Source organism: Protopterus annectens, chromosome 14.part0 (genome assembly GCF_019279795.1).
Source record: "Protopterus annectens isolate FY-2018-M chromosome 14.part0, PAN1.0, whole genome shotgun sequence".
Lineage (NCBI taxonomy): Eukaryota > Metazoa > Chordata > Ceratodontiformes > Protopteridae > Protopterus > Protopterus annectens.
In genome coordinates this window covers 138,223,163-138,240,217 of record NC_056748.1, presented here as the reverse complement: position 1 = coordinate 138,240,217, position 17,055 = coordinate 138,223,163, and the positions used below count along the sequence as shown (strand labels likewise).

The 17,055-nt window shown below is 42.0% G+C and overlaps 1 protein-coding gene across 39 annotated transcripts in view; it reads right to left on the bottom strand.

Annotated features, from left to right (window-relative positions):
• TCF7L2 (transcription factor 7 like 2) overlaps positions 1-17,055 on the bottom strand; it is a 677,777-nt gene that overhangs the window by 28,189 nt on the left and 632,533 nt on the right. For 26 of the 39 annotated variants that reach the window (XM_044055854.1, XM_044055855.1, XM_044055861.1 and 23 more), the window contains 2 exons: positions 6,734-6,874; positions 5,996-6,155 (listed from right to left, as the gene is read on the bottom strand). In XM_044055854.1, the coding sequence (XP_043911789.1) occupies positions 5,996-6,155; positions 6,734-6,874 (301 nt within the window). The remainder of the gene's footprint in view (positions 1-5,995; positions 6,156-6,733; positions 6,875-17,055) is intronic. The other 13 variants (XM_044055882.1, XM_044055856.1, XM_044055862.1 and 10 more) reach the window with 1 other exon arrangement.

The window sequence follows — 17,055 nt, the reverse complement described above, 5'->3', positions numbered from 1 at the left end:
CCTTTGAGGAGCCAAGAAGCGGATTCCAATGGCAGACAGTGTCTTCCCATCTTTCTCGCTCTGGACCAATGTATCGTGGACGGTCTTGCCAAACAGGGTAGAACCGAAGGGAGCGTTCATGAAGGATGCCTTGAAGGGTTCCGCAAAATTGCAAAGTCGGAGCAAGGCGTGACGCCGTAAGGCGATGCCTGATCCGCTGGCTCTAGCGGCCCCCTCCATGGCATGGGAGAGTAGCTGCATAGACGTGATCGACACAGATTTCAGAGTGGCCATGCGAGTCGAGAAAGTCCGTTTGTCCTCGGCCGACATGGACTCAGGGGGAGACTTAGCGTATTCCTTCACCAGATCCCGCTGAAAACTAATCACATGGGCCAAGTAATTCAGCGCCCTTATGGAAAAGGTACCTGAAGCAAACATCTGCTTTCTGATGCAATCCATCGTCCGAGACTCCTTATCAGGAGGATGGACCGAGGATCTATCCTGTGCCAGTTCCTTCTTGGGGGCAGCCGCCACCACCATGGCATCTACCGGGGAACCTTTACTCCACGCTGTCTTATCCACAGGGGGACTTAGGATCTTATCTGGTCTCCTGGGGATTGGCTCTACAGTGTCTGGCTCCTTCCATGCCCTGGTAGTAATGAGGTCTTCCAGGGGGTCGGCCGGAGGGGACACCCATGAGGTAGACGGGCCTGTGTCAAATGCCTCCAGAAACCCAGACTCATCCGAGGAAGGCTTTTGGGATGACCACCCCCCTTTTAGGCGCAGCATTTCCATAATGTCTCCAAAGGAGACGTCCTCGGGAAGTGACCTGGGGGAACCTTCCCCTTCCTCTAAACTGGTGTCTTCATTGAGGGACTCGGGAGAGTCCAAGTGCCTCCTTTTACACTTACGTTTGTGAGGGACCTCCTCGGCGGGACTGTCCGAGGAAGGCTCACCAACAGGGTCATATTCCTCCAGTGGGACTGCCTGGGGCATCGACGCAGGCTAACCCTGGGGCCGGATTATGGAAGACAAGTCCATCTGTGAGGGAATGGTGGCTGGATCCGTAGCATGAGCAAGGGGTCTCAAACCTCTCGAGAGAACCCTCTCCACCATGTCGAAGGCCGAAGGTGAACCGCTCTCTCTGGGTTCCATGAGCAACACCTTCGGATCTGACATGGGGATCGGAATCGGAGCCGAAGCGATCGGACCCGAACGGGAAGTGTGCTCCGACCACAACGGAGCTGAAGACACACCTACCCCCTCAGATCCGAAGCTCAGATCTGAAAGGGGATCCGACAAACTCGAGGGCATGGCCGGCGAAGTAGCCACTACTGTTGGCGCCGACTCCCTGACTCCGAGACTACACAGATCTGACGTTGGCTCCGAAACTCGATAATGGATTGGAGAAGGAGCTATAGGGGCAAAAAAATGGGGCCGAGCTCCCCCTGGAGGGGGGAAGGCAGGAGCACTCCCATCTGCATCTGGGCCTGTAGGAAGCAACGCATCATCCGGTCCATGTCAGCATCTGAAAGGCTTTGTGTCGACCTAGAAGAGGCCGCCGCGACGACCTCGAAGATGGCCGGGGCTCCTCCTCTGGCTCCTGCAAGAAACGTGGGGAATGGAGCCGAGAGGGGGAAGACCCTGAAATCTTCAGGGGAGAAGAGAGCTGTTTAGCCGGTGGGGCCGAGGGGGCAGAGTCGACCCGCCGCTTGTAGCTCCTATGCTTCTCTCTATCCCTATCTCTCTCTCTCTTTCTCCCTCTCTCTCTCCCCTCTCTTTCCTCTTTGCCTCCTTCTCTCCCTGGGAAAGGGTGGGAGGTTGAGTCCCAGCCAGGGGAGATAGTACAGCTGGCTGAACAGCCACAGCCGTGGCTGGAGCCACTGAGGGAGAGGAGGAAGAAACAGAATCCGCTGGCATAACACCCGCCAGGATCAGCTTGTTCCTCCTATCCCTCACAGCCCGGGGGTTAAAAGCTGAGCAGATATGGCAGCCCGATGACAAATGTGCTACCCCCAGGCAAGGAACGCACTGAGTGTGGCCATCGGCTGGGGAGAGCTTATGGCCACACTCAGAGCACTTAGAAAAAATGGCTTTAGGGCCTTCGGCCATAACAAAAACCACAACCACACACACAGACACACAAGAATAAGGGGAAGGGTGAATATATAGCAATTAAGCTAATTTTTAAACTAAACACAAACACACACTTCTCTAATTTTACCAAAAGTCAAGAATTTGACAAATACTTCCTACCTAACTGCCAGGAGCTCATAACTTGTGCTTGTTAAAGCCGCGGCAAATGAGAACTGAGGACTGGAAAGAGGTAGCAGGGTATTATGGGTAAGGGGGAGGAGCTTGGATCTTTAGCTTGGAAAGCTGCCGGCTCGGATCCAGGTCCGATCCAATACCCACAGGTTGCTGATCAAACGAAGTTAACTACTTCAGATCATCTGTTTAGGTGTACATCTGATGGGTAGCAATTAAAAGTTAATAAAAAAAGGTAAAAAACCTCAGAGCCCTTGTAGGTGATATCCACAAAGCATACAGATGTTCAAACATGATCTACACAGGTCGAGGGGTATGTCAGGAAGGTAACTGCCCTCCAAATACATAACCTTATTCTGTAACTTACCCAGCTAGGAGTCCCCCGTGTTTGAATGGAAATACAGCCATGGATTAGAACAATTCAGAATAGCCAATCAAGCAGTGCCCTTCATGGGAAGTGAAGTAAAATTAAAGTATCCTGAAGAAACCATGCAGGCATAAGAATTTGCAAAAGCCACAAACAGTAATGGGAGATCAGGAGTGAAACCTGACTGTGAAACGATAACTCAAAAAACAAGTGATCATGAGTGCTAAAGGGTGTTAAGGTACAGATCTTCCTACCCCAAAAGCCAGGTTTTATAGATTTCTGATTGAAACAGAGATGCTTAGTAGCTAAGGACTTGCATCAAAAGTCATAATTCTGTTCAAAGAGGTGCCTTCAAGTGGAGATGTTGGACACAGACAACATGAGGGCATGGAACCTCTTATAAAGACGCTGAGGTAAGGTTACCACTAGAAACATCTGATGTCAAGTAATACCTGACTAGCTTAGGAATGTAAGTCATTTTGACGAAACTGACATTCTCTGCTAGTAGGATGTCTAAAATAAATCATGTTCTAACGAACGATCATCATGGGAGGGCAGCACACGGTTAAAGTTAGACTTCACTGCTTACTACTGCCTGTCTCTGCAACAAAGGAATTCATTACTACTTTTACAGAACTCAACTACATTCCATATTTGGGATAACAGTTAATTATGCAGATGATGAAGCCCTTCTTAGGAGATACAGAACTGAGGAGCATGTCTGCACAAATCATGGTTTAAAATAAAGAAACAAAAATTAAATCCTTTAGAAGACATTTTCCATACCATCTGTCTCTCATTTTTTAAAGCATCTTGTTCTCAAGAAGCATGTTCTGTAAGCTGTACTTTTCACCTTCCCTTTTTGAAGAGGATGAACCAATAACCAGACTAACAAATGCATGGCCAAAGCAAGACACACCTACACATAAAATCATACAGAGTGAATGGAAGACACTGGAAAGTCAGTGAGCACTCTAAGCAGCAAAGCGAGGGGTAGTGGGTCACAGGAGGTTACTAGTTAATGGAAGAAGGTGTAAGGAGCAGGACAATGGATTTATTTAAATTTTTTCTCCCATACTACCTGCCAGCCATCATCCCTTCCCTTGGCCAGCTGGATTTCCCAGTTTCCCTTTTCACTGAAGCTGACAGCTGACTGAGACAATCTGTTACTCAGGAATCCATCAGGAGGTTTACCCCACAGCATATTCCAGAACACATTCTAGGGCTAGTCATGCAATGGGAGTCAATGACAGTGTGTCACTCTCTTCTGCTAATGATGTAACCCATTAAGACTGCCCCACCCCCCAGGAGCCAGTGCTCCCTTGTGGTCACTGGTCTCTACCAAAGTACCTTGTGCCCAGACATCGCTCCTCCCTGTAAAGGGAGGCAATTTGGGGATATTGCATAAATCCTTCCTCCCTTCTTTTAGAGTTTTTTTGATATGACGCTTTTTCTTTTCTATTCCTTTTTGGAATCCTTCTTTCCACAATGTGTAACTTACATGAATATCATGGATGAGGATGAGGATGGTACAAAAACAGTGACACCTGAGTGATTAATTTTAATGAAACAGTTAAAGTAAACAGCTGGCCCACCAACACAGTGTTTTTTCTTTTCTGTTATCTTTTTCTGACCCATGCCTACCAGCTATCAGCCTTACCAGCCATGGGAAATCAACATCCAAGCAGTCACCAAGGCTTTCTGCTATCCTTAACTCCCTGAACCCCGAAGCAGGTTTGACACATAGATTTGTCCAGTTGCAGTTCACATCCAAGCTGCCTGGTGAATGTATGCCTTTGGCCCACCACTGCTGCAACTCTGTTAGGAAACCCAGTCTCCACAAAGTGTTAACCTCGCAGCAGGCCAAGTCATCCCACTCACCACAAGGATTTAAACTCATCCCAGATTACTTTTCCAGCACCTAGGTCACTAATCAAACTTGGGTCATATGGGTTGCAGGGCTTTTTCCTTCTGTGCAATGGCGCTGGGTAATGTAAATGCCAAATGTTCTTGTAATATCAACAGCTGGACTTCAGGAACAAATACAAACACAGACTCTCTAGATGGGGAAGAGGTGGTGAAATGAGTTCCATTTCAGCTTTACATGAGGTTAGGGGTATGAGCAAGTGCATAGACACCACACTGCACATATAGGTGTGCACACTCACAACAAAGTATATGCATGTGCACACTTATATAGACCCAAGATGGCAATAAGAACTGTGCTAATTAAACAAATGATGCCCCTGACCTATACTTATTTATCTGCTTATTTACATAAACCTCTTTTTAAGGGTGATTCAGGAGAGCTGGTATGAGTAAGCAACTTGCTCAAAGTTGTACGGAAAGCTGTGGGAACCAAACTTAGGTCAAAGGGAAAGTGCTCATCTACAGCAGGCTGCCTTATCCCTTTAAGTCATACTGCCAGATTTCCTCACAGATCACTTATCTGGAACCATTGGGTAAATGTCAGTCAAGGGCTACACCAACTCCTGGACTCTTACATGGAGAACAGAATTAGCATATCAAGAGACAAAGGCCAAAGAGAAGCCCGTTATGGTGGTACACAGTAAAAGTGCAGTTTACTCTACATAAACACATATTCAAGGAAAACAATATATAAAAATAAATCATGCAACTGTTCCAGAACTCTCTGTTGCAACTGCACAAGTGCATTATGGGGGTCCAATAGATTCCTCAGTTCTGTGTTTACTTGGATCAGGAGGCAAACAAAGTTTTCTCATCTGCTCAAATTAGAACTACAAATGAAAATTAGAAATGTCTCCATAAAGAGAAGAAGCTGAATGCAGAAGGGCTTCAGAACACATTACATCAGCAATGTGCTACTCTCTGTTTATGCTTCTGATGGCCACTGATTAGTTCCCTTGGTATATTAATAACTTTAAAGCACATTTGCCTACAAAGACAATGTAAGTGACTGAATGTGAGTCAATAAAAAAATGAACATCAATACCACAGGGATCAAAATGCAAACTATAGGTTGGATACCTGGCCCAGGTGAAAGAGAAGAGAGCCTAATAAGAAACAAACAAAAAAGAAAAACAAAACTAGCTGTTAAATAGAACAAAATGACACATGCATGTTGATCAGAAAACAAAATCCCTTCCATCCGGACACTGCCTCTAAGTACGAGAACATACAAATCAGCCCAAATATTGACCTAAGGTATAATACTGGGGGTTCCAAGTACTGCAGAAAAAAAAACCGGCCTAGGCTTCATGGGAAATGTGTAGCAAAAAATAAACAAAATGCAATGTAAGATCGGCAGTGGTAAACCAGTGAATGTAACGTTAAACAGCATGCAAACATAAACACTGAAGATCCCAAGACAAATCTGAGTTGATCATTCAGACGTCTTACCCTTCGCCCTAAGATTTGATTAATCGCCGCACTTTCTTTCAACGTGCACTCGGCTACCACTTTTGCTCTCATTTCCTTCATGTACAACATAAACGCGTTTAGAGGTTTTTTAATATGAGGCTTTTTCTTTTCTTCTTCCTTTTTGGAATCCTGATGTTTTCTGTAAAATAAAAAGGAGCGCATCATTACAAAAAATGCAGCTGCAAAAAACAAAAATCTAACAGCTGCTCTCCATAACAAAATCAATTCATATTAGCAACTGGGTTACTTTCAAGCTAAACTCAAGACCAGTCTGGTATATCATCAAATGCTGCAGGGAGATTCAGTGCAACTTTAAAAATGAATTCAGAACTTAAGTGTTAGCACTGCTTTATCTACCAATGTATGCCAGCTTAAAAGAATGTACAGCTTGAAACAATACCTGAATGACCTAACTTTCACTACAACAGTACAAAGTGGCCCTCTACAACAGAAGGGCCTTTTCTTCCCTGCTTTTATTACACATTATCTTAGTTTTACCTGTCTCAGGTCATGTGCATGACAGCTGATATGACATAGGACATAAAATTGGTGGAAAACCAATTAAAACTTTAGCAATCCCCCCCATAAACAACACTAACATGCTGCTTGCATATGGTTATTACTACTACTTACCAATTTAAAGTACAAAACATATACAATAGAGACAAAAAAAAAATCACTTCTTAAATACTGAAACAATAAACAGTATATACTTACGAACTATGGAGTGAGCCAACGTCACTCTGGGAAGACTCTTGTTTGACTGTTGGTGTGACAATGGCAGGATGAGGGATCCCAGTTGTGTGTAAACTATGATGGGGCGGCACCATGTGGGGGGGGAACCTAGAGGAGAGAAAGCTGTGTAATTCGTCAGAATCAACATAAACGAAGGGTGAGGGATGCGCACATGAGAAGGCAAGCACAAATCAGAGTCATGCATGAAAGCCAAGCATGACAACTTAACAGCCTATCACATTTAATTAAAGTGATGAATTAAACATTAATGACTTTTATAATATCAATAATCCTCGACAAGTCCCAGTTCATTATTGCTGACATCACCTAGTTATCATGTGCTGTCTTTATCATAATGAAAGGCTAATTCAATTTTTTTACACCAGGGATCACTTTATGATGCCACAAAGGTAATGGAAGATCGAAACTACACCATGGGGGGTTATTACTGCACTCTGAGTCACATCTTTAGAAAGGAGACAATGCACAAGAACAGAAATGAACTGCCTGTCACTTGGATTTTTTTTATTTCAATTAAGCTCAGTCAGACACATGCACAGGCTCACAATGATGAACACATCAGCAGCATCTCTTACATCCCTGTTTAACGTACATCTGTTATACTAACACTATTCACCAAATTCTACATTTTTTTATTTGTGTTTAATTTCTCATAATGGATACCATCATTTGACACAGATAGCGCTTAAAGGTACTCTGTGACATCAACTAATACACAAATGTAACTAAACAGCACCATACTGAAAATAACTTAAAAATGTGTAGAAAAATGAGTGTGCGAGAGAGAGAGAAAGAGAGAGAGAGACCACAGTAATGGAAAAGAAGCAAGAAAAATGTCTGAAATAACTCGGTGAAAAAAACAACAAACTCTACACATTTTCACAGAGCAGACAACACTAGACACAGGAAAACAAACAATGTGACAAAATAGTTTTAATATTATTTTAAAGTTGTTCACCAAAGTAAGCAAAGTTTTGTGATTTTAACAGGTCTGAGTCAGTAGGTACTTCTGAATGGTACGGAATTTAGTGCCATTATCACCAGAAAGTTCAATTATAAAATGAAGTAGGGAAAAATCCTTAACCACAAATCTAAATGAATAACATTGGTTATTTACTAACTGAATACCAGGTTATATAGCTCACTTCTTCAATAACTAATCTGCCAAGATCAGATAACTTGAGACAGATTTCAGTGAATTTGCTTAAAGTATGAAACACTCTCCTATAAGAAGAGCAAGCCTCAACCCCCCCCCCCCCACTCCACATATGCATGGGGACAAAGCCTCTTGCATTCCATTCCCCTTACTAAATATAACTAAATGCAAGGTAATTCTACACTAGTAGTCTACATAGCAAGATGTGTCTGCTGTCCCGCATTCTACGTGGGGAAGACTGAACGTAGACTGCGGGACAGGGTTTATGAACACACCTATGCTATTTCAGTCAATAAAATTGACAACCCACTAGCAAGACGTATAGCAAATAATGTAGGCCACAAATTTACCTTTAAAGCTAAAGATCAAGTTCAAGCTAATTTGAGAGGTGGCCCACTGAACTTACTTTTAGAGGAACATGAGCTTGAATGGCAAATCCGTTTGAATGAATTTGTTGTACCAGGTTTAAATGATGCTTGTAACATTGCCTGTCTTCTGAAACTAAGAAGTTTGAGACGGTAACTGGTATTTTGCTTGAATATAATTCTATTCATTTTAGCTCTACAATATTTTAGAGAGATATACCCGGTTGATTATTCCGTAATTTTGAAGTTTAATCTGACTTTGTTATTGTTTGAGTCTAACACTTTAATGCCTTCTGTATAACTATTTATAACAGTTTTGATGACACACAATTTAACAAACTTGCAGCTTTTGCATTTAGGTTTTATGAACACGTGGTTGTTTAGCAAATGTTTCTTTAAGAATTTGACTTACTGGAGGTGTGGTCATCACATGACATGTCTCAATTACTTATAAACTACTTTGAAACTGTGTATCTTTTCTGAAGACGTTGCCACATTACAAGCAATGAAAAGCGCTTCAATAAATTGTTTTATTTTATATTTTTTGGATTCCTGATACTTCCTGTGGTGGGTCTTGATGCCGCTGACTTGGTTTTTGTGTTTCAGTAGTTTGTTGGCTTCCTTTCCTGGTTTAAATGCAAGGTCACACAACATCATGGTAGATAATAAATTCACGGTCTTTGAGCCCGTTTGCTGACTCTAGCACAGACAGATTGCTGGATAAAGTAAGACAGATAGACAACTATATTAAATCTTTTTTTATTTTCTGTGAATTGTGTCCCTACTGCCTACTGATAATCAGCCCCTCCATGCCTATCAGCTCATTCATTCCACATCACTGCAGTGAGGATCAACAGGGAGGGGATCATCATAAAGGCAGGCATCGGGGTGTTTTTTCTTCGTACCCTACAACACATACAGAAGCTTGGTTTGAGAGGCAAAGGGATATGGCATGGGGTGACTGTGTAGGTTGCCACCCCTCAATTTCCATCCTTGAGGAGAGGTGGTGGATTCAGCCAGGGTTTACTATCATATCTTTGATCATAATTTTGAATCTGGAAAGAAGACCATAAGCCAATAATGTCAAGAAACATAGAAGCAAACAATGTTGAAAATCAAATCTGACCTGTGTGGACACAGAAACAAGTGCCAACTAACATGAGCCCAGAAGGGGGATAAACCTGCATGTATGCTCCAGTGGTTCTTGACCTTCTGGTCTCGTTATTTCTGGATTCAAAATTGTTATGATCGCAAATACAACAGTCAAACTCCTCCAGTCTTTGGTGGAGAAATCACAACACCCAATGTGCACATCAAGCTCCCACACCCATTCTTACCTCCCTCAGAGAGGCAAGCAGGTTGTGTCCCTTTATTGCACTCCCTTCCTGCATGGTTCTTCCAGTGGCAAAGGCACAAATAGAACTACGGCTGCCCGAGTCACAGCTGAGGCCCCATTCCTCTGTGCCACAGAGACAGGTTATCTAGGTCAGATTATTTGGTCCCAGTTAAATGGAATTTGATGACTCCAAAAAAAACATAAACTATCAAAAATGTGTGACTCAGGTTTAAAACTATTCAGATGAACGTGCACCACAGTCAAAAAAGAAGCGATCCTGCTGACTGCATTTTACTGCGTATCTAATAACTCTGCAAATATCTCTTCCCTGCTCCCCCCTCAATGTCTTCCAACTATATCACATGTTCTTGTCACCTTTCCAGAATCTTCCTCGGAATTACTTTCCATGATACACACAACGTAAGGACATTCATAGGTCCATCACCTTTCTGAAGAAGAAAGGTCTTTCTATCATGGATACAAAACTAACCCCATATGATGTAGTCTTCATGCGTCCTTCACACACGATATCCTCTCTTGGTTCTCACCTCAAACTGTTCTTCTCCATACTCTATGGACCCAGCTCATGTCTGCATCATCTTTTCTTTCCTCCAGAGCATGCAAAGCCAGTGCCAAGAACCTCTCCTCTTATAGTCTATCCAATAATCTCCAACCATCATCTGTGGTTAACTTGGTTTTGAACTCCCTCAACCATTTTAAAAAGCAAATGAACTGATGACTTTTGTACATAAAGTATGGGGACACCTTAAATCTTGTAGAAAGCAGCACCTGTATGCCCTTTCAAGTACTAGGCAAAAGCATAACTGGTTGTTGTTTATCAAAGAGTAACCTTAGCCACACTGGCATCTTAAACAATACAAATAAGGTAGGTGGAGCTGCTTAGGATGTATGTGACAGTGGTTGGTCTGGGGGTGCACAAACAGTACAGACAAGTGTGGGGGCACTTTTAACAAGCTTACAATGGATTAAAGGCCCACTCAATGCAATATTTTACCTAGGCCTGAGAATGGCTGTTTTTACTTACTGCTGGTAATCTAGCTGAAAGGCCACAAAATCCATAAAAAGACTGCATAATTAAAATAGCTGCATTTACTTCTATTTTATTTTGTTTAAAATGTAAAAAAACAAACTTGAGTCCTGATACAAGTAAACCACTTTCAGGCCTACCTGGGAGTACAGAAAATACTATAAAGGCAGATATGTGAAGAAATATTTGACAATAACTGCACAGCAACAGTAAGTGTGTATAAGGCAAAAATAAACATTTACATAGTATTATAACTGAATACTTTACTATAAGCATTAGTACCAACTACAACTCTTACGACTCTAAAAGAATAGGGTAAGTACTTATTATTTTTCAAAAATACATCAGCTGTACTAGGAGGACCTTTTTAACTTCAGCAGTCAGCCAGATAAGGTACCCTGCATTATCACTGAAATGTTCTGGCCCTTTAATAGGCAGCCATTTTCACTGCCAGACATCAAGGCCTAGGGTGTCTTAAATAATTAGTCACCTTCCTACAAGAAAATGAAACTGAAAATAAAACAAAGCACTGCTACATCATAACTGGGTGCATGTAGTGTAAGTGATGGCGGACTACAAGGCTTTAACAACAAATATTTGTGTAACTGGTATGAAAACAATATTACATTACACTGTTCTACAGCTTTTTCTATAAACTTAATTTTTATATTATTTGGGGAAGAGATAATGAAGAGCTGTGGGCTGGGTTGGGACTGGAGTTAAGTGAGCATGAATAAGTCGTAGTTATTCTCTCTCTCTCTTAGTCTTGACCCTGAGGACCCCCCCATTCTCTCTCTTGGTCTTGGCCCTGAGGACCCCACCCCAGGCCTTACCTTTTTGGTCCACTTATCATCTCTTCATGTACGAGGCTTTCTTATCATTTCTTACCCTTCTACTGCTTTCCTTTTTTTTTTTTGTGCCTGGTTACACATACCTCTCAACCTCAAATCTGGACAAAGCCATAAACAATGAGGGACCAAAGGACCAAAAACAAGGACAATTTTTAAATATCACTCTTACAAACTTAGAAAGTAGATAGAATAATGGGCTTTGTATTAGCATGATTTTTCTGAAGGGTATGAAGTCCGAAACTCAAAGTGTCTGTAATTATTTTCTGAATTAAGTTGTCAATAATTTGCCAATGATTACTAGAAAACCACGTTTTTGAAAAATGGATCAAAAATAAAAGCAGAAATCTGGACATTCTGCAGAAAACTGTACATTTGAGAGGTATGGTCTGCTAGTAATGGCAGATTTTTGTAGGGTAGTTTCTGCTGTATTTTGGTGCAAAGGAGAATGAACAGCTTGAAACAATACCTGAATGACCTAAGACAAACTGTAATGTCATCCCCCTTTTCCTAGTCTTTTAAACACCTTTTTCTCCAATTTTCCCCAAACAGAAGCTCTCTTCCTTCACCAGTGAGGCATTAATCATCTCCATTTTATCATGGTCTGTGTGTATGTGTGTGGGGGGAGTTGCAGCTGGGCCCTCAGCCATGCAAGCATTCTTAAGATTGTCCCCACACCTGCTGCTTTATATGATGCATCTAATGAATCACAGAAACATTTAATGGAGTGTTCAGACACCTGGCAGCTGAGGTTGCACAGACCTACCACTTTGTCTTTCAGGTCATTGTCCTCTACCCCCTTGGTCTTTTCCTTAAGTTGAAATATGGAAGTCACTAGTATTTCAAAATGAATTTTGCAAATAAGGTCCTAGAAGGCTAGGGTAGCAGACATGTAGATTTTCTTCCCAAACCTGTCACTGAGGAATGCATTCCTGCTTGGAGCCTGGTTTGTTCCCTGAATTGACTTATGCACACCACAGCTGTACTCACAACACAGTTTTCATAAAATGTATTTAAAGGAATGACTGACCCTTTAAAATGGTCTGGCTTCCTGTAGGCAATGGGTTCAGAACCCAGCTCCAAGGCTGCATTTACAAAGGCAACATCCCAAGCTTCAGTGACTGAAGGAATGGTTAAAGGGTCACACGGGCCCAGAAGCTTTCTGCATCTTATCTGGACCAGAGAAAATTCCTTAGCCTCCCTCTTCTCATACTATGACAGCTATTCCCAAATGAGACATCCCCTGGTGGAGAATCAGACAGTGAGGTGTCTTCAGTGTCAGCCAAACACACACACACACACACACACACACACACACACACACACACACACACACACACACACACACATACATGCACAAAAATGTGTGTGTGGAGGGGGAGTACATTTGGTCAGTCCAGGCCAGTTCTTCTCTCTTTGACTTAGAGCCCCTTTCTTTTGAGAAAAGACCTCTGATACTAATGGTGTAAGGGTCTTCAAGTGGACCATAAAATCATGGACCAGCCTCAAGAGGTCCTGGGAGGGAGCCTCGAACAGATGGTAGGATGACAGTCTGCCAAGCTCATCTTGAGACAAGCTGCCAGGTCTCCATATGGGTGTCCATTTTCTTCTGAACTCCCTGGTCTTGAGGCCTCAGGATATGGATGGGTGTCTGAAACTTGCTGAAAAAGACCAGAAGGATACTGCTCCTGTCCTCTGATACAATAATACAGGAAATGGAATCAGAAGCCTATAGAGAAGCCTCTAAACCATCCAACTGCTGAAGGCATTCATTCTGCTAGGGGAGACACAAGATCATCTAAGAATGGGCCACCTCCAGAGGGGCATTGCCTGAATCAAACAACATGCAGGGTTGAGGGCTGAAAAGCACCTCATCAGACCAGACCTCTTAAAGACAAGGGGGGGGGGGGGGCTTTAGATTCTGATGAAAAATCATTAATCTTTTTTGCAGTCAGACAAGGCATACAACTTTCTGTTGTTAAGGTAGCCTAGGACAGAGTTTGCCCTCCACTCTATCATGTGCTGGTTAAACCTCACACAATGGGGAAAATTAGCAACTTCATGCTCTATCCCCAGGCAAAAGAGAGACGCTTATTGTGGAATTTTTGCAAGGGAGCTGCTTCCTACACAGAGTGCAACTGTTTACTTTTGCATTATCTGACATCTAACCCTGACACCTAAAAGGTATTGCTACTAAGCATGCAACCAAACATAAAAAACAGGTACGATTTTTTTCTCAACAAGGTACTTAACTGCCAACTTGGGAAAGCAGGCCAGATCCAACAGACTAATGCTGCTTTCAGAATTACACATTCTGCTGTCACTAAACTAAAGCAAAAAAGAACTGAAGATGGTGTAGAAGGAGTTCCCTTTTATATCCCTAGTGTCCAGTTGTGAACTGTATCTGCCTGGCCCGGTGAGGGAAGGGTGCTAAACTAGGAAAATCTGCAGGCCATCGGGCCTTCTGTAGCAGCAATATCAGCCTGACCATCACTACTGCAAAAATGAACTATGTCAAGAGCATTAGATAAGCTTACCATACGTCCGGTTTTCCCCGGACATGTCCTCTTTTTGTGCTCCTGTCCAGGCGGTTTTTTAAACTTCCGAGATTTGTCCGGGTTTTACAACCCTGAGTCAGAATTCAAATCTACGCATGCGCGGAAGGTAGAAGAGCTCGCGAGAGTGGCGAGACTGTGTTGTTTGCGCGGGGAGAAGCTCAGAAGCAGGACAGTTATGTGTTAGGGAGGAGGTCAGACCCAGCTACAGCTGGTCATCATCACAGAGTCGGAGTCTCCATTTCGGTTTTTCTGATTTTTCACTACTCATTCTGGTTAGGTAAAAATGTTTTTTTTTTTTTTTTTTTTTAAAGTGAGTTTATTGGTGTGTGTGTGTGTGTGTGTATGCACTTGATTATTGATCCTAGACTAGAGACTAGTAAAAACAAAGCCAAGGTAATTTATTCCGCCAACAACACTTCATGTTTATGTTTACCGTTTACGCAGCTGACAACTTGTTCAGCTGTACCACTAACTAGGACAATATATACAGTAGCAAGAAAATGTTGTTCTGTAGCAGCAGACGGATGTGTAGACTAAGCATATTTTGCCATCAGACTTCTTATTTGTGTTCCATTTGATAGCAGCTGATATGTTTAAAAGTATGCGACACAGAGACTGCACGTTACTTAATAATTTAAACCTTATTATGTCAGGAAATGTGTCTGCTTATACTTTAGCATTCCACACCCTTTAATAGACATTGAACATAAGATGGTATTCTTTCTCCCTTTGTTGCTTGTTCTGTTGTACATATAATTCTTGTTCTGTGAGTAGGCTAATAATATTCTGTACTATCTAACAAGGATACATGCTTTAAGCAGTTTGTTTCTTTTGATACTAAAACTTTTACATGTAGCTGAACAGTCAGTTGTATCTCTGGCTAACAGCTAACAGCATTAAAAGCTGTTAGACACTGTTAGGTTATCTGCAGCAAACACTCCTTTGTCTTTCTAAATTGTCTGGTAAAACAGCAGTTGGGCTGCTGCAGCTCGTAGTGAAGAAGGAGAAAGAAATTCTCATCCTTATGTTGTCTGCTTTTACTGCATTGCCTATTGCTGATTTCTCAATAAATTGTAAGAGTGGCAGATCAGTATTAAAAGATAGTGCTATGTTGATTAGTTGTTCCTCTGTGCCAATAACTGTTTACCGCACATTTTTTAAAACTTTTATCAAGGCAACTATTGGGAAAAAGATGCTAATGATGAAGCTACCAGGTAACAGGAAAAGAGGAAGGCCTAAAATAAGGTTTATGGATGTGGTGAGAGAGGACATGCAGGTGTTTGGTGTGACAGAGCAAGATGCAGAGGACAGGAAGAAATGGAAACAGATGATCCGCTGTGGTAACCCCTAATGTTAGTCAGACTATAGTTACGGACAGACACGGACACCCATTGATGAATTGCAGACCTTTTTTTTTTTGGTCTTCACCTAGTGTGAAAGACCCTTTTGCCCCGACAAAGAATCTATCGTCCTCTTTTTCGTATAACCAGATATGGTAACCCTAGTATTAGATAACTCAAGATAATCTATTTAAATTCCAAAAACTGTCCTAAAATAGGTTTATGCAGTAGTGACAATAACCTTACATTTTCACTTTTTTCCTGATCTAAAGCATCACAGCCTGCACTATAAGTTTGTTTTGCAGCATATTTCAAGGTGCCATGCCTACACAGCTATGACAACAGGATTACCTTTTCTTTTTTCTATAGTTGTATAAAACTTGCTCTGTATAGTTAAGAAATAGAAACATAATCTGTTGGATTTCAGTTGTAAATGTTTATCTTCCAGCCTTTCAGAGGAACCTGGCCGCAGCCGTTAACACAAGTTACACAAAGCTATGATTCACATCTTCAAAATAATACATGCTGCTTGCAGAGAGAACACTGACTTTTTTTAAACAGCAGCAGAATTCCAGCATCTGTGTCTACATAATCCAATTCAGCTGTTATATCTAAATATACTTTTTCAGGGTTTCCTTTGCAAGCTTCATGGCACATCTTGACAGCTAGGACAATAAACTGAAAAAAAAAAACATTCAAAGTAACCGCTTCTTTTTTGTGAACACTACAGTGCCTACTTCTGAGGATACTGCAGACAACAGCATAACAGTCAGTGATACCATAAATTTAACAGCTACATGAAGATGGGATAAACAAACAAGTATGTTTTTAAAGACCGCTAAACAAACAGAATCTGAAAAGGAAGGAAGAATCAACAAAACAACTACTCTTAGGAAAAGGTTACCAGAAACAACATTGGATTGGTCTGGCAGTCCAATTCTATAGAAAGCATGTACAAGGCACAGTCCCCAATATGTTGGGAACTACATTCAGGCCGATTCTAAAGTCAGAATTTTTCAGATTTAATACAACTACACACAACCAAATTGTTCCTCAGTGCACTCAATCAAGTCAGTGCACTAAATGTATATGTAGTTAAGTTGACCTGTGAATGGCCAGCACCGTTTATGGTAAAATAATTCCTTATTATGGTATTAACCTGACTGATCCAGATATTATTTCTGTTCTTCTCCAGTTGCAGTTTGATACTTTGCCCGAGGAGTAACCTTTGAACTACTACTTCCTAGGTCAAATTAAGCAAGTGACAGTACGCCAAGGGTGCAACTGTTTCTTTAACCCTGCCAATTTCACTGTTTTGCTTAAAGCTGAACTGGTATGAATTATTTCAAGTACTTTCCACACACACTTCACATGGTGCCTTGTATTACTGCATCTGTAAACTTGACATTTTGATAACTTGTGTTTTTATGTATGTTATTATCCCTGCTGCCTGCCAACCATCAGACCTCCTGCAATCGATCAGCCAGTTTGACCTGCCCTCTTGGGGATGACAGCTAATCGAAAGAGACCATCATCCAAGAAGCCATCAGAATTTTCTGGTGATAGCGTAAGCTCCACCCTCCCAGGCTGCTGCAATGCACACTCAGTTACAGAAGGGCCATCCATACCCTC